General features: G+C 39.8%; 1 protein-coding gene across 1 annotated transcript; it reads left to right on the forward strand.

Annotated features, from left to right (window-relative positions):
• The first annotated feature begins 52 nt into the window (after positions 1 to 52).
• Positions 53 to 13160, forward strand: LOC122045440 (RNA polymerase II transcriptional coactivator KIWI-like). The gene is made up of 4 exons (XM_042605667.1): positions 53 to 253; positions 348 to 453; positions 12730 to 12752; positions 12857 to 13160. The coding sequence occupies exons 1-4, from the start codon at positions 122 to 124 to the stop codon at positions 12914 to 12916; spliced, it is 321 nt and encodes a 106-aa protein (XP_042461601.1). The 5' UTR covers positions 53 to 121; the 3' UTR covers positions 12917 to 13160.
• Positions 13161 to 18683: the final 5523 nt, after the last annotated feature.

Genomic DNA, 18683 nt, shown 5'->3' on the forward strand with positions numbered 1-18683 from the left:
TTGCCCAATGTTAATTAGTAATACTTTATAGATTAAATTGTAAAAATATATATTTTCATCGCATCGCACCAAAGTAGCGGTGAGGACGAAGGAAGAGGCGAAGCGCAGCGGGAGTGGAGCTATGTGGAAGAAAGGTTGGAAGAGGAAGACCGATGATGACTTCGTTGGCAAGCATGAAGCTCCCCACTCCAGGAAGTTCCCTAAGAGGGATTCCGACGAAGGCGGGGTGGTTGATGGCATCGCCGTGTGTCAGGTATGATCCTTCGCTGCTTAAAACCCTAGATGACGTGATGTCCTGGATTTCTTTTTCTGATACATACGGTGACTGGCTTGGGTTCAACTTGTAGATTTCAAAGAATCGGAAGGTTTCGGTGCGGCAGTGGCAGGGGAAAGTCGTGGTTGACATCAGAGAGTTCTATGCGAAAGACGGCAAGGATTTGCCTGGGAAGAAAGGTCCGCTCTCTCGAACTCCCTGACTCGTTTCGTAGCTTTGCATTCTTGATTTATACGGAAGGATCTGAGTAGGTGATGGGCTCGCTACTGGATTTGCTCCCTCCCTTTTCTTAAGAATGGAATTTGAATCCCAAATCCATAATTTTGATGAATTCTTTCGTATAATTGATAAATAATACAAACTATAGGCTGTGAGGATAAGAGTTAGGAGTGAAGGAAACTTTTAATGAAAAAGGTGATCCATCCCCCTCTCTTTTCTTTCATCCTATGCGGTTTCTTACCCCTCCAACTTGAGAAATAAGGAGGGTGAAGAGATTCTCTGAAGTCATAAACTTGAATTTTACTCTTCAAGTAACTTTAAAGAAGTTTCTGTCAACATAAGAATATTATAGTCAATTTGAAAACATGTAATTGTTCCTCTTACAGTTTTACTAAAATGATATCCTCTTAATCTTTTCCAAACAAATTAGCATTATTGGTAACCTATCAAATATAAGGCATGGAATGGTTAGCGCACCATATCAAAATTGTTAGTACCTATCGGATTATATTGAAAAACAATCTTGTAGATTGAGTTACATGCATATTGGTTAACCGATAGTAGAAGCTTTCGCCGTACAATCTACCTGTTAGCCATGCCTCGTGTCAACGACACTATCTCCCAAAAAGATATCGAGGGATATGACACTGGTCTCGTTGCTTGGCCGAGCGGGTTAGCCGCTCGGCCGGGGCTCCTTCTCTCTGTCGGCCTCAGCTGCTCTTCCTTGCGATGACTGGGCGTAGTAGCTTGTCCTTCCCGATCGAACAAGCTCTTTGGTCTCCTCAGCGGCCGACCGTTCCGCACTGAGCGTCTGGCTGTCTTACCGTATTATCCTGAGCTGGACGGATGGTCAGTTTGGACAAGTCTCTTATCGATCTGACACTGATTGTCCCAACTGACCTTACTAAGGTCCTTTGGTCGGCCACCGTAGGCTAGCCTTTTAACACCCTAGCATTGACTACCTTGATTTTGACCTCCACCTCGGTAGTTGACCAGTGCCGGGCGGGCCCCCCTTTATCGCCGCACCACAAGCCTCCCTCTCAAGTCTAGTCGAAGGAGGCTGTAAGTCCGACTGACTGGACCAGTAGAGTCTTCGGTGGTTGCCACGTCGGATTGGACCATATACGCTCCCGAGTTTCTGGTCGGAACAAATGTCTACGCCGTTCGGCTTTATTTCGCTGGCTGGGTTTGTAGTTGCCATTCGGATCATACCTCCCAAGGTAGATAGTGAATCGGTCGCTCGGCCGTGTGTGATAACCCACTCTATGTGCCGAATGAGACGATGAACGACAACACTTAGCGAAATTTCTCCTTTCCCTACGCTCTCGCTCTTTCATAGTAGTTGAGTCTTTCAAATTTCTTGAAGATTGTGCAAATCTCGGATCATTATGGCCGAGCACGTGGCCATACCTTTTAATTAAGCCTCATTAATGTCTTCTGATAGTTGAACGCCGCGTGTCCTGCTTTTTGCCGCCGCACGTTTGATGTGATAGGCGGATATCTACTGGTGATGTGACAGGCGCTTTTTCAAATTCTACGGTCAGATCTTCTCTTGATTTTTCGAAGCCTGGATCGGACGACTTAGGGCAATCGGACGCGAGGTTTATAAACCTTACTTCGCGCCGCCGTCGTCTTCATTCCTTGCACTTTCGTCTTCGAGCCTTTTCTGCGACGCTTTATCTCTTCTTCTTCTCGACGATTGTTTTCTGTAAGCTAATCCGCTCTTTCCTTATTCGAATCCGTTCGTTGCTCCTTCTCGAATCCTTTATTTTCGATGGCCAGTTCTTCGCAACCCCTCGTCCCCGTTCTTGGGCTCTGGTATACTTCCATTGAGTTCAGGTTCGACGGGGATGACATCAAAAAGCTGAAATTTGCCTACCACTTCCCATCTGATTACCAAGTTGTCATTCCATCTGCTTACGATCGGTCACACGAACCACTAGAGGATTTTTTGTGTTTTTTTAAAGATCAGTTTACCGTTGGCCTTTAGTTGCCCGTTCATCCCTTCTCTTCCGTTGTTTGTAAATATTTCTATATTTCCCTTAATCAACTGGTGCCGAACTCCTTTAGATTGCTATGCGGGACCATAGTTTTGTTCCGCCTGCACGACATTTCCTTGACTTCTTGGCTCTTCCATTATTTTTATTATCCTAAATTATCCGAGCCGAGGACCTTCTTGTTCCAAGCTCAAGTGGGTTTGATCTTTTTTTGATAAAATGCCGTCTTCCAATAAGCATTGGAGGGACCACTACTTCTTTCTTCGTTTTCTTGAGCGGCTAGACTTCCCGACCGGCTGGCAGATAGAAGTGATGAATCCCCCATCGCTCAGGAAGTACAGAAGCTGATCGGATTTTCTCCAGGCAGTTTCCAGTTTGACCGGTCAGAAGTATCATATTCATCGGTTGCTTTTGGAGGGCGTCCTTTGCGTGTTCGGCTTGAGTCTGATTCGCACGCGGTTTCTGTCTAGCCTAGGTATGCTCTTTCTTCTCTTCATCCTTGAATCTAACTGATTTTACTTTCTTTTTTACAGCTCGCATCATGTTAAGGGCGTGTTTGGCCGGTAAGAGCAAACTCGCGGACGCGGAAATTAATGCCGCGGTCGTGGCCGAACTGGAGAGTCGAGGCCTACAGCCGGTCGGCTTCCATGAGGATCCACTTGGCGATGCTGAAGGAGCAGAAGTGTTGATCAGCGAGGGTGGAAGAAGTCAAATTGCGGCTAGTGATGCAGCGGCCGCTACAGCGGACCTTCCTCTCGAACGACCCTCAATGGTGCCGATCGCGGCGGCTTCTGAGTCGGCCACATCCGACAAACCCTTGCAACGACGCAAGAGGCGTCGCGCAGAAGTGTCCTCCCGCTCTGCCACTTCCGCTCTATAGACTCTAGCCTAAGCCGGTTCACGACCATCCTCCGAGCAGGGCGAGACATCCACGCCTGCTTTTCCCGAGCAAGGAGCCACAACGCTCCACACCTCGCTGTCATCCGATCGGACTGTTAGGACCGGTGGTGGTCGACTAGAGGGGTGTTAATAGCCTTGCAAAATAAAATGAACATTCCTCGGACGTTATAGCTTAATTAAACACTTGCATAAAAATTAAGAAAGTAAAATTAACAAGAAGAGGCACGAAGGGTTTTACTTGGTTATGACTGGGGAGATTGTTAATCAAAGGAAGTTGAAAAGCGCACTAAATTCTTCTTCAGGCGGAGAAGCCTCTTTATAACAATTAAAACACTCAAAAAGTAAAACTAGACAGAAGTTGTTTTCAAGTGTTCTGTTTTAGCTTCTGGAACCAGGACTGTATTTATACCTCTGGTCGGGGCGCCTGGAAGTCCAGGTGCCTGGAGGGGATAAAACTTTATCCTTGTCGCAACAGATCATGTTTGACGCGATCCGGATAACAATCCGGGTTCAGGCGCCCGGAAGGGTTCCGGGCGCCCGGAGTCTGGCGAGTCCGGGCGCCTAGACTAAGAAAGTCAATATGCTGTTGACTTTGGATCCCGGTCTTTCGCTCCAGTTCTGCTCGCCTTGGTCTGAGTCTTCCGCTCCGGCTCCGCACGCTTGGGTGATCTCAGCCATCCGGAATAGGACTTATCCGAACTCAACTTCCTGCTTTTGAGCAAGCTTCTGCTCCAGCTTCTCATGCTTTTGAAATGCCGTGCGTTGCCTTCTCATCCGCTAGAGTACTCTTCCGCAGCACTTCGTCCCTCGGACGCACCGAGCCCGTCGGCTCTCTCCTGTGTCGTCCTTCTCACTAGCTGCGTCTTTTGTTAGACTTTCTGTGCTCCTAAGTTCTTGCACATTTAGACACAGGGTTAAAAACCAACAGGACCTAACCTGACTTGGTTGATCACATCAAAACTATCTTAGGGTACTAATTATCTCCTCCTTTTTAATGTGAGCAAACCCAAGTTAAGTTAAGGTAAACCATAAACAAATAATTATAATTTTTGCAAAATTTTTTTTTGCAAATAACAGTTATATAAAAAATGAAATTGCAAGTACAAAAATTTAAAAATTGTACTACCCTTCCCCTAGACTCAATCTTCATTACTCCCCCTTTTGATCATATTAAAAATGGGATAAAAAAATTCTACTTAACAATGATAAAAAGTCTAAGGGACATTAAAGTTTAAAAATTTTAGCATATTTAAGGCAAAAAAAAAGATTTCATATAAATTTCATATAATAGAAAAAAAACCTTTAATATTTAGAAGATTTTATCATGTCAAATTTTTCTTACAGTTAAGTGAAAAAGTTCTCGAAAAGTTAACTTTTAAATAGAAGGGGGGCAGCCCGGTGCACGAAGCTCTCGCCATGCGGGGTCCCGGGGAAGGATCCATTGTACGCAACCTTATCCTGCTTTTTGCAAGAGGCTATTTCCAGGATTCGAACTTGTGACCTTTTGGTCACATGACAACAACTTTTAAATAATTTCTAAAATTTTTGACATACATTTTAAAGCATTCTTATTACCACTAATGGCTTAACAGTAAGTCAATTAAATATTCAATTAAGTAATTGGCTTCCAACACTAGGCCTTCTTGGTTATTGGAGCATCAACCACTTCTAAACAAAGCTTCTTAAAGAATTTTAAACATTTAATTTTCTTTCTGAAAGCCCTAAAAGAAATAATTAGTCTAAATGTGATTTTGGAACCCAAAATAGGTTCCTTCCTACAGGATTAATTAAAAATTTCCGAGGAATACATTTTCTAGGTAATTTTCTTATTTTCCCTTTGTAATATCTAAATTGTTAATTTAATCCTTTATAGTTCTTGAAAGGAAGTTGAAAAGCGCACTAAATTCTCCTTCAGGCGGAGAAATCTCTTTACATCAATTAAAACACTCAAAAAGAAAAACTAGACAGAAGAAGTTGTTTACAAGTGTTCTGTTTTAGCTTCTGGAACCAGGGTTGTATTTATAACTTTGGTCGGGACGCCTGGAAGGGTTCCAAGTGCCTGGAGGGAGATAAAACTTTATCCCTGTTGCAACGGATCGTGTTTGACGCGATCTGGATAACAATCCGGGTTCGGGCGCTTAGAAGGGTTTCGGGCGCCTGGAGTCTGGCAAGTACGGGTCTTCTGCTCCGGTTCCACTCACCTTGACTTTCGGTCCCAGTCTTCCACTCCGGTTCCACTCACCTTGGTCCGGGCCTTCCGCTCCGGCTTCGCTCGCTTGGGTGATCTCGGCCATTTGGAATAGGGCTCACCCGAACCCAACTTCCGGCCTTCGAGTAAGCTTCCGCTCCGGCTTCTCGTCCCTCATAAACGTGGCGTGCCTCCTCGTCCACCCGCGTACTCTTCCGCAGTACTTCGTCCATCGGACGCACCGAGCCCGTCGGCTCTCTCCCGTGCCGTCCTTCTCGCTAGCTGCGTCTTTTGATTGACTTCCTGTGCTCCTAAGTTTCTGCACACTTAGACATAGGGTTAAAAATCAACAGGACCTAATCTGACTTGGTTGATCACATCAAAACTACCTTGGGGTACTAATACGGACACCGTCGTTGTCCGAGTTGTTGCTGGGGACAATTTGCGCACCATCGGTCGCCTTCATGTGACCGACATCCGACTGGCCCCAATGCCCCAGTTTACGAGCAAAGCTACCTCAGAACCCTCTCGTCCGAGCGGCTAGAGACAAATAACAACGATTATCCATTTGCCAACCGATGAGTGGCGCAGTCCGGACGACGTTGCGTCCCGCACCCCTAGCACTAAATACGGATCCAAGGGTCGCTCACGCAAATATGGGCCCGTGCGGCGGTCATTTCTTTAGGGGAGCTTGCAAACAGTCATATCCAGATGTCTACTCGGGTATGTATGTTACCTTTGTGCTTATTTTTTTTTATCCGCTTGGCCCTTACAATTTCACTGTTGCTGCAGTACTAGGTTGAGAGCCTGGCCATGTCAGAGACTTGCTTTTTTGGAACATGAAGTCCAACAGCTGCGCGCTCCGAGCGGGCAGTCAGCGACTTCTGAGGCGTGCTTAGAGCAGCTGACTGCCGTTGCAACCCAACTAAAGGCATATCTGCAAAAGAGCGTCGAGCTGTTGGAGGCAGAGAGGGCAAAGAGCGCTGAGCAGGCTTCACAACTGGCGAGGCTCAATAAGTAGGCCAGCTCCTTCGAGTCGAAGATACATTCGGCCAATATCAGGAAGCTTCGAGCCATTGAGGAACTAGAGATCAAGTACAAAGAGGCTCGGATCCTGGCTCAAAATCTGAAGGAGGCGGAGGTAGCTCTGAATGTCGAGCGGGAGAGTCGATTGGCAGCGGCGCAAGTAGAACTCACTGCTAAGGATGCTGAGTTGTCTACTTTGAAGGCCAAGCTGGAGGCTTACCGAACGACTTTGAAGGAGTATCAAGGCGCAGAGTTTAGGCGATTCAAGATTCTGAAGTGGGATTACCTCCGCTCAGACCCTTTCAACGATCGGCTCACCCACCGACCGCTCCGCCTCTTTAACCTCTACATTGATGGACGCTCGACCAGCTGAAGGGCAGCGGTTATATCCTAACCGCATTGACCAACAAGGTCATAGACAAGTTGACCAAGTCGCTGCCCGATGATGTGCTGGACTATCTTGAGTGAACCCGACCCCTACGAAGCTCGCCTCCTTTTGTACTGCCCTGCACAAACTTGTAAAATTTTTCTAAGTTTTAATGCATGATCACTCGTTCGGCATATCTTTGTTTATTTGATTCTGCATTTCATCATGCGTCGTTGTTCGACCTTTCTTTGCTTTGTGGTTGTCGCACTTGTTCATGCATGCATCACCGCTCGGCTCGAGTAGGACTACGAACCACTTACCATTTTGCGAAAAATTTCTAAGTATGGTTTCCTGTCCTCCCGACCGTTGATGTAACCAGTCACTTGGATGTCCTAGCGATCACTTCAATGCTGTCGAACGACCTTATTTTAGTGGAAACTGTTGCTTCTTGGAGCAACACGTTTCCTAGTCAACATTATTATCGGCTTATATATTTGTTGATCCTCTTTATTTGTCGTAGACTTGGTTTTAGAGCGACCGATCAGTCGTTATTCGTTGTAGACTCTGGTTGATAGCCGTCGCTCGGCTGTTGAAGGCGCAAATTTGGGTTTAAAGTCACCGCTCGACTGTTGATGAAGATCGGGATTTAAAGTCGCCATTCGACTGTTGATTGGCGTAGACAAGGGTTTATAGTCGCCGCTCGACTTTTAACTTGGCTGATCGGCACAAGAGTCTGGAACACTTGGGATTTTTATTCATTCTATTCATGCTTCCACAAGACATACACTTATACAAGTACATTTAGATTTATTCACGCACCTTGCCTCCGACCAGTTGGGGTGGATCTGGACCTCCTCCTCCTCGTAGACCAGCGCGGGGGGCTCCTCCCTGATAGTATTCACCTCCAAGCGCGGGTTCTAGCAGCCCTTGTTTCGGACTTAACCATCTCGACGTAGCATCGTCGAGCGGCCAATTAGTCGCCTTTGACTTTGCCCACCTCGTTGTCCACCGGGGATTTAATCTTCTGGCAAAGGTGGACATCACCATTCGGAACTCGTTGAGAGTCGGTCGACCCAGTATGACGTTATAGGCGAACGACGCTTCCACCACAATGAAGTTTGTGGTCCTTGTCCTCTTTAGCGGCTCCTCTCTGAGCGAAATGGCCAGCCGTGCCTGGCCAATCGGCAACACTTCGTTGCCTGTGAAGCCGTAGAGTGGGGGTCGTTATTGGCTGCAACTCGCACCGATCAATTTGTTGCTGTGGGCTCGGCAGGAGTCTCCTTTCTTCTAGTCGCTTGGGGTTCTTTCACGTTTATGTATTCCGTGGCTCTCTTGAGCAGATGGTCGAAGTCCCTCGGCGACTTCCAGATGAGTAACCGAAAGAACTCCCTTTTGGTGAGACCCTGGGATTAGGCGTTCACCAATACTTCTGAGGAGACCAATGGAATATCCATGGCTACCTGTTGAAGCATTGGATGTAGGCCGTCAGTGCCTCCTTGGGCCCTTGCTTCAAGGAGAACATATTGACGCTTGTCTTTTGGTGGCGTCGACTACTGGCAAAGTGGTGTAAAAATGCCGCTCGGAAGTCCTTGAAGCTGTGAATTGATCCGTTCGACAATCTCTTGAACCAACATTGTGCTGATCCGGAGAGGGTGGTGAGGAAGATCCGACACTTCACCCCGTCGGTGTACTGATGAAGTGTGACCGCGTTATCAAATTTGGCCAAGTGGTCGTCCAGATCGGTAGTTCCGATGTATTCTCCGATCGCCAGCGGGGTGTAGTGTCCGAGCAGAAGGTCATCCAAAATCCTCTGCGAGAATTGTTGATTGATCTACTCAGGCGAATCATCGTCCCTTAGTGCCTTCCCTTTTCACGCGTCTCGAATGGGTGCATCATCCGAGGAAGACCCACGGTCCTTGTCCGCTCGGCCCTGTTACTCTGATGGAGTCTAGAATAGAGTTCGATGAAAGGGGATCGGCGTGTTAGGTGCCTCCCCATATGTGTCGGTCGACTTCTTGTTTTGTCCCCGAACGGATGCATGCTCCGCTCGGTCTCCATATCCTGTTTAATGCCCTGCCGCTGATGCCGCGGGCTCATGCGCTTAGCGCTTGGCCAGCGCTTGTTGTTGTTGTTGCTCCACTATCCTCGTCGCTCGGGCTTGTATAAACATATCGAGCTCCTCCTTTGTTAGCGTTACCGTGGTGAGTCGTCCAGCGTCCTCCATCTTCTCATTTTAGATGTAGGCTACGCTCCCATATATGACGCCAAAATGATCTTATCTGGAAACGGGAAGGTGGAAAGTTGGGGATGTGATTGCTGCGTTGACTGGATGTAGACCGCGTCCTGCTCTGCAAAACAAGCAACATCGTGCCGAGCCAGGGAAGGGGTTTCGACGTTGGCCCTCCGAGGCTTAAGTCAATCATCGGAATTGTAGAGGAAAGCGGAGCAACAATAACGCAAACGCGTACCTCCGCCGGTGCTTGGACCTCCTTTATATAGAGCCCTGATGGGCGATGTCACGCTCCTCGAGGCGTGAACACATTCTTCAATGTGCCCTATGAAAGGACTTGTCAGAAAAGTGCCTCTGACATCATACCTTAAGAGGGCATGCATATCCCTGACAAGACAGTAGAAGCTTTCGTCGTACGATCTGCCTGTTGGTCATGCCTCATGTCAGCGGCACTATCTCCCAAAAGGATATCGATATATATGACACTAGTCCCGCTGCTTGGCCGAGCGGGGTAGTCGCTCGGCCGGGACTCCTCCTCTTTGTCGACCTCAACTGCTCTTCCTTGTGGTGACTGAGTGTAGTAGCTTGTCCCTCCCGATCGGACAGCTCTTTGGTTCCTCAACGTCCTGCCGTTCCGCACTGAGCGTCTGACTGTCTTACCGTATTATCCCGAGCTGGACAAGTGGTCAGCTTGGACAAGTCTCTTGCCGATTGGACATTGATTACCCCGACCGGCCTTACTAAGGTCCTCCGCTCTGCCACCGTAGGCTAGCCTTTTGATACTCTGGCGCTGACCACCTTGATTTTGACCTCCACCTCGGCAGTTGACCGGTGCCAGGCGGGCCCCCCTTTATCGCCGCATCACGCATTATGCATGAGGATTCTTTATGTTTGTTTTTTATTTTGAATCAACTAACCTTTTCTTTCTTTCTTTGTACAAGTTGTAACTTTGTAGTTGTGTGTCAATTTATGTATGTGTGGTTTAATAGGCGTCAGGCCTTTAATTTTAGATGTGCAGGTAATACAGTAGATAATTTTGTAGTTGATAATTTCTATTGTAAAAAATATTTCAAAGTTCTGACAGTTTGTCCTAACTCTGTATTATGTTCTTACTGGGTATTATGAATTAGCTAAATTTGACCTAGTTTTAGGAGTTCTCCTTTTTGTTTTATGAAAGGGGCTTTGGACTTCGAATGTGATTCATTTTGGAATTCTAATAAAAATTTCTCTGTGAGTTCTCTTCTTGAAATTTCTCCTCACTATTGCATCCAGTAGTAGTAGAGTTCAACCCTGGTTTGGAGTTGACATGTACGGGCTGTCATCAGCACTTCCTTTCTGTTCTATTTTAAACAGAAGAATTAGTTGTATTCCTTTTTCCCTACCGTCAACCGCTCAACCCACACCAACCTACTGTTTCGTGTCTGCTTGTCCAACCTGTACTCTTGGCACTACCACACCTGCATAAGGCTGCTGCTACCTATAGGCATTGGAGCTTGCTTTGGTGCCGTCTGACCTCACGGTGAGTTTCTCAGGAGCAAACTATAGGTCTCATCTCCTCTGCCCGCAGATTCCACTTCCTGTGCATGATGTCATTGACACCTTGCAGCAGATCCACATCGCTGCACTACTAGATGCTATATGCACGAGCTCAGTGCACCATTGCCCTACTCACCATGCAAGCCTTATGCACCAATGCCTGCGCAAAATTGCTTTCAAAACCCACACAAAACTGCACACTGTTACTTCAACGCTTAACACTTAATTGTCTCTTGCCTCGTCTCCGATGACCATGACACTCATTGCTCCATGTGGCTCTTTGCTAGGTGAAGTCCCTCCACTTGAGACCAAATCCTATGTCTTCCCTTATAGCAATTTAAAGAAGTTATTGTGGCTACAATAAATCCTATAAAAAGCACACTGCTACAATAATCAACTTGTTAAGTTTGTCTGCCGCCTTTAAAAAATAATTTTGTTTAATTCATGTTGGTTGAGCCAATTATTTTCCATGTACCTAATTTTTCTTAGAAACCCTCCAAAAAAATAACTCATTTACTTAGCATCCTACTTGTTTATCATTCTTTCTTAGTTAAAACTTTTACCTCACTGAAAAGGCAACATATATGCAGTCTCTTATTTGTTTTCTAGTTTACTTGCTTATTTTACATGTCCATACTTGTCAACTCTTATGTCATGCAATGATGGGAGGTAATGCCACTATGAGAGGTATAAATAATAGATGTGTGGATCTAGGAATTGAATATAACATAGAAGACAAGCTTCACGCCTTAAAAACTAGAGCTGACAAGCTAGAATGATTTAAAAAATTTGTTACGCAAATGTTCAATCTACTAGCAGATGAAAACAATCTTGGCACGCTAGATCATTTATCTAATATAAGCTCACAAGTCTCACCTAGGCATAACCTGCATAATGATCATCATCTTATGCTTAGAGAAGATTACTTACCTAAAGCCAATAATTTGACATGAGTTAGGATGTGCCACTAGAATTAAATTTGAAGCTAGTTTTAACAGTCAGTTACACTTGAATGCACTTCTTGATTAGTTGTCCAGAATAGAAGAATGGGTTTTTGACAGTCGATTAGACTTGCATACTACTAAGTTGCAGCTTTGAAAAAAGAATCATTTCCTGTTGACTGAATTGAAAGTGGAATCCTTCTCTCTTTTTGAGCTGTCTCCATTTGTGAGCCATGAAGCATCTCTTCCAAGACACAAGACTGTTTTATTTCTGCCTATTTTCTGAATAGGAAAGAAGAGCTTGTTTGATGATAAATCTACACTTCTGTATAATTTGTTTTGGACGAAATATTTTCCTATTCTACACTAAAGATCAGATTATATAGAGATGCTTTCTTATAAATTACATGTCACAAACTTTTTCTATCTACACATTCTTGTACAAGTGAGGATAGTACGCCTGTTCAATCACTGACAAACTTTTTAAATACAGGAAAATTAATTAATTCAAACTGAACATTAATTGAAAATCTGTTTTAGATGCTTGGACAGTTGGTGACCCTTTGGGATATAGTGCACATCTTTGACTAGGCACCTCTTGTTGGTTTTCTGCTTACACCTTATCACCTATCATCAACCATGACGAGGAGAATTCTTTGCATATCCAAAATTGGGCAAACAAAACAATAGATCACATCCATTGATCCTGATGTGGCATCAACACTTACTTCAATAAATAGCTTATATAGTTCAGGATGATCATTTGACCTGCCCTAATCAATACTTGTTTCTATGCCTTGGAGTTTATCAACTTGCTCTTCCCCAAAACTTTGATGGGGTTAGTGGAAGCATAAATTGATACACCATATCTGTTTCTGTCTTCTGCTATCTTGCCTTTATTATCTCCGCATAAAATGATGTGAAAAACAATATTTATTATTGGTTTATAGTGTTCTTTCTTTTGTGCGGGATTATATTGCATTTTTTTTTGTATTTAATGATGTACTACAACCATGCCCGCTGATCGCAGTTTGATGCTTATGTTCTTCAGGTATTTCGCTGCCAATGGATCAGGTAATCACCAATCTGATGGATCTCAATTAACAAGCTATGCTCTCTTCTAATTTGTGTCTATGTTTTTTTTTTTTTAACTTGGGCATCATCATGTTTATGTGCAGTGGAAAGTTCTGCTCGAACATGTTGATGAAATTGATGCAGCAGTAGAGGAAAATTCCTAGCTTACAAGATCTCGAGAAGACCTTAAATTGGTGGTTTGGAGTTACAGTTTGCGGTCTCTCTTTATTCAATCGCTCAAGGCACCCTTTCCTGCGATTTCAGTTAATGATTAGGATCTTAGAAGGACTAATGTTAGTTAATGAATGTTGTTAGTTAATGATTAGGATCTTGGAAGGGCTAATGTTAGTTAATGAATGTTGTTAGTTAATGATTAGGATCTTGGAAGATTACTTTTGAACAAAATGCTTTTATATTTCCCTTTCATTTCTAAAAAAAAAAAAAAGGGAAAATGAATCATTCTTTAACTTTCAAAGCGGACTATAATTTAGGAGTGTCAATTTGGATGAGTGGGATGAGTTTAGTTCGGCTTGAAGCAAAGATTTTATAAAAAAAAATTAATTCGAACATAACCCCAATCTGAATATAATTCCAAATCTTTAAATCTGAATCTAAATAATTTGACCAACTTGAATAACTTAATTAAAAATATTTTTTCACTTGTTATTTTTATTATAATTTTTTATTTTTATCTCAATAATTTATCATTATTATACTAACTTTAATATTGATATTCATAATTTTAAAAATAAAATTTGATTTAATTTTAAAAATTTACTAAATCCTAAATTTAGGTATCCTAGTCAATTTGGACTTCGATCCAATCCTAGCACAACTTAAAAACCCTCCGATCTAAATATGAAAATTTCTAATCCAAGTTGGATATTTTTCGGGTTGACTCGGATTTACGGATCAGATTTATTTTTGACACCCCTAATTATAAATTATTAAGAAAATTTAATGAAATTTTGTTCCTAGTTTAACTATATACCCACACAACTCAGCTACCAACCCAATGTGTATGCTATTATAAAAGAAATATGATATCCTGCGTGACGTGCACAGTGCGCAACTGTGCGCGTCATGCAGGATATCAACGTTTTTTTTTAATTATTTTTGTAAGTTTTGAATTAGAAACAATAATTAAAATAATTTTAAAAAATTTTATTTCTAGGGTTCATGGTTTCCAATTGGGTTATAATTTGTAAGCTATTTTTTTTTAAAGATTTTACCTCTAGGATTCAAATTTCCCAATTGAGTTATAGTATTTAGTAAAAAAAAATAAAAATAAAATAAATTTAGGTATTTATGGAGTATTGTAATGTGTTTAGGGGATATATTCATGGATTAGGGATTTATATATAAGGAAATATTGATGTTTTAAAATTCAAAATCGAAATAATAGATATCATATGTTATTATTTATTATTATTATTATTTAAAAATTTTGAATTAAAAAAATTAATTAAATTATTTTTTAAGATTTTATTTTAGGGTTCATGCTTCCCAATTGGGTTATAATTTTCAAGCTATTTTTTTTTTTAACATTTTACTTCTAGGGTTCAGGTATCCCAATTGGATTATAGTGTTTAGTAAAAAGAAAAATTAAAAATGAAATAAATTTAAATATTTATGGAGTATTATAATATGTTTAGGGGATATATTTATATATTAGGGATTTATATATAGAAATATTGATTTTTTTAATTCAAATAAAAAAAAAATAGAAAAGTCTAATATGTTGCGCGTGCAGTCGCGCACTGTGCGACGCGCACATATCACCACTCATTATAAAATTTATATAAACACAAAATATATATCAGGCCAAACAAAATCTATATATATTTAAATATTATTAGATTTTTAATTTGAAATTAATTGATTAAAATTTTTATATTTTACAGTTTATTTATTTGATTAATGAGTTTAATATTACAGTTTTTTTAAAATTTTATTTACAAATTTAATAACAAGTTTGTTAATAAATATAGTTTACAAGTTTTGTTTGAATATAATTTTTGAATAATTTAAAATCTTTGTTTTAAAGGAATTTATTTATTTATTTTTAATGAATTAATCAAGCTTATTTATTTAATTCATATCAAATAAATATAAATAAAAGATTATCGAGTTAAACACTAAATTTTCTCATAAATGTTTAATTTATTTTTGTTATCGAATATATAGATAGTGGAAATTGTATTTAAATTTTAAAAAAGATAAAATTATGATGTTATTTCTAGATCTCATTTGATCAGTTAAACTTATGAGTCTGAGAAATTTCTATCATTTTTCTTTTTTGTAATAGAAAAAAAAATTGTTATCCCTCATAATTTATCGATTTTTTTAGAATGCATCTTTATGGTTTTTGAATCATTCATTTACCTTTACAATAGTTTTAATTTATTGAGTGCAAGTTTTTTTTTACAATTAACTTAAGCCATATAAATTTAGAATTTCCATTATTTTTTAATGTTACAAACTTATATTTGCAATTCGTATACATGTCATAAAACCAAAAAGCTAATAATCTCTTAGAATTTAACTATCATGTTGGAGATAGAGATGTTCTTTGTATATATTACAAGAAGTTAACAAGTTAATGACGAGTTCCTCTAACAAATAGATCTTTGCCATTAGATGATCTCGATAGGTTGAGTACAAGCAATGAGTCCATTTTTGCCCACCATATCAAAGATTGAACTAATTCTAGCATGCCTTATCGCGTCGTGAATTGGTTCGCTCAAATCACGCATTTTTTTATGGTATTGATACTGACAAATCTAAGATTTGCACCCTAAAAGTAAGTTAATTTGATAGGAATATTATAGCAAGGATTTGAGTTATGAAATCTGATTTAATGATTTTTGATGAATGTATATATTTGCAATGCTGAAGAATACTTTTGAGTCGCGAGATTTATCCCATCGCCATTAGTGTTCAATCAACCTAATCATGGAGCCTCCGAGGCTATGGTGCAGCGGCAGGGCGTCTAGGTTACCACCCAGGCACCCACGGCTCGAGCCCCAGCTATGATGAATTTGCAGGAATTTTTCCTCTAAATGGGGCACACAACTAAAAGATGTTGGGCTTATAGGCTACCCGCTGCGAGCCCTTCCCGATTTACCTTGGTGTCCGGTGGAAAACTTTCGTGGAACCGGGCCGGTCATCCCATGCTCGACGTTACTCAGCCTGGTTAATTATTTTTAAGACTAGCTTAACATTACAAGGCAACATTGGGAAGATGTAGAACCAATATCATCACATCTAAAACCCTTATTGTCTCAATCATTTTGATTTTACAACACACATTACAAGAACTAAAACAAAAACATTTTAGATACAAGTCAATCACTAGAAATCTTCTCTAACCGTATGAAAATGATAAGAAATCCACATGCGAACTCAATTTGTTAGATGTTTAAAGCAGTCCATTCCCACGCATTTATTGTTCGACCATATATTTGAATATTTGCCAAATCTTGAATCTATCGATCAATTCCCTCATTGTCCATATGTATAAACAGGGATTTGACAGTTCTTATTGTTATTCTTTGGGTCATTTATTAGACTCAGATCATCTTCATCTTCCTTGTAAGTTTTCACATATGTTTCGGCACTTGCCAAAATCAATCTTTCTACCATAAAAAGCTGATAGTTGTTCTCAACCACCGAGTCGAATATGTTTGTAAAGTTTGATGAGCATGCCAATTTGTACCTGTTACAAAGTTTGCACTCACATACAAAAACCAACATATATCCAATGCAGAAGTGCACGAATAGATGAAGCAACAAAAAAAACAAAAAGACTGGCACAACCTAAAAAAAACACTAATATTCTTAAATTCACTAAAAAATCTCATACGAGTCATTGAAATGAAATCTCTAATATTCTTAAATTCACTATACACTAAAAAATTAAGGTATCTTGCACAAAAAGACTGGCTCAGATTCCAGTCTCTTAGTCTAACTAAAACACGAAAACAGCTGCACAATTAAATTTTCATTCGATTTTAAATATAGAGAGGAATGTGCATATCTTTCAAGTTACAAGTAGATTTGATATCAAAGTGACAATCTAGCTATGTCAAATTGCTAAAGAAATTAAATATTAACAAAACATACATTAGACAAAGTGGAATGGAACCCACTGCACAACCTATCAGAAAGAGTATATGATCCACGGGAAAGATGCAGAAAGCTACATGAAAGAGTATATGAGCATAACTTTACCCGCTATTGATTAAATAAAAAAGGAACAAAATTTGCACAATGCTTCATTAAAGTTTTAGAAAAACACAAAAATAATGTCCGTGACTTGTCAAAACAAGGTCAGCACACAACTGTGGTACAGTATAAAAAATAATAGAGCTTTAATTATATTATTCAAGAAGTTTTTGTGTTTAGTGCAGCTTCCGATCCTTATATTCAAGAGGTTGAATGCCTTGATTTGTTTCAATGAATTTGATTGAGATGATAATCACAAAAAAGAATGCTGTTGGAACCGAAGAATCGCCATAACGGTGAGAGTTTGAGGTGCCGTTCACTAGATTCATCATTTTATCAGACGAACTAATTTAATAATGATATTTTAGAAAATACATCAAAATTTAATGATGGGGATGTAGCTCAGATGGTAGAATATTCATCTCCATGAATATTTTATTAGTTTATGTTTTTTATTTTGTACGTGAAAGTTTACCTTGCATTTTCCTTTTTATTTGCAAATTAAATATATATACAGCAATTCATTTATACATTAATTAGCTGTTAGTATTAGGGAGGTTTAAAAATATAATAATTTTTGTTTAAAGTATTTGAAATTGATTGATTGGAGTGAAATACGAATACACACATATTGACATCCAATGAGATATTTTACCCTAAGATCTATTGAATCAAATATCTATTGAATCAAACATCCATACGGGGATCGATACCCCGCATCTCCATGAAATATTTTATTAGTTTATGTTCTTTATTTTGTACGTCAAAGTTTACCTTGCAATTTCCTTTTTATTTGCAAATTAAATATATATACAGCAATTCATTTATACATTAATTAGCTGTTAGTATTAGGGAGGTTTAAAAATATATTAATTTTTGTTTAAAGTATTTGAAATTGATTGATTGGAGTGAAATACGAATACACACATATCGACATCCAATGAGATATTTTACCCCAAGATCTATTGAATCAAATGTCTATGTATAAGTACCAACCCATGAGAACGTCTGAAACGGATAGATGAAGCTAAAAAATATTGAATCACTTTAAATCAATATTAATGTACTTTTCGAAGTCTTCTTAATGCATCTATGTCCCTAGATTTGAATTCAATAACATAAATCGAGATAGAAGAAATTTTAAACTTACAAACACTTGATAAAATTTATCACAAACTTATTATAAGACCTACGGACAATACTATTCACTAACTACATTATCATTAGATTCCTAAAATTCCTTTGGTTTAAAAAATATTAAATTTTTAAATTTCTAAATAGTATAACTTCATCAACCAATTTCTTCCAAAATTAACGGATGGATTAAAAACAATCTAAATCATTTGAAACTAAAATCAATATGCTCCTATAAATTTATTTAATATATTTATACTTTTATATCTGAGTTCTACAGTTGGGATGAATGATTTTTTAAATAGGTAAATTAAAATTTTAATATGAAAAGAAGGGGTATACGGGAATGTAATACATGATTTTGAAATTATAAAAATTGAATATGTGAAATAGAAAATACTGAAACTTTTTCACACAGTTCAGTGAAATGTCGTGTTAGATTTCAAGGATCTTAGGTTCATTTATAAAGGGTAGCAAATAAAAGGAGATCCCATATTCAATATATCATCAAATGAATATTAAAAAAAACATCCTATAAAGATATTTTATATAAAAATATACTTTTTTCAA

The sequence above is a fragment of the Zingiber officinale genome, chromosome 2B (assembly GCF_018446385.1).
Source record: "Zingiber officinale cultivar Zhangliang chromosome 2B, Zo_v1.1, whole genome shotgun sequence".
NCBI classification, from domain to species: Eukaryota; Viridiplantae; Streptophyta; class Magnoliopsida; order Zingiberales; family Zingiberaceae; genus Zingiber; species Zingiber officinale.

What these genes read in the sequence shown, in the direction of transcription:
- LOC122045440 (XM_042605667.1), top strand. Translation starts at nt 122, where the DNA reads ATGTGGAAGAAAGGTTGGAAGAGGAAGACCGATGATGACTTCGTTGGC. An exon ending in ATGGCATCGCCGTGTGTCAG is followed by an intron (nt 254 to 347) that starts GTATGATCCTTC and finishes TTCAACTTGTAG; the next exon opens with ATTTCAAAGAATCGGAAGGT. An exon ending in GGATTTGCCTGGGAAGAAAG is followed by an intron (nt 454 to 12,729) that starts GTCCGCTCTCTC and finishes TATGTTCTTCAG; the next exon opens with GTATTTCGCTGCCAATGGAT.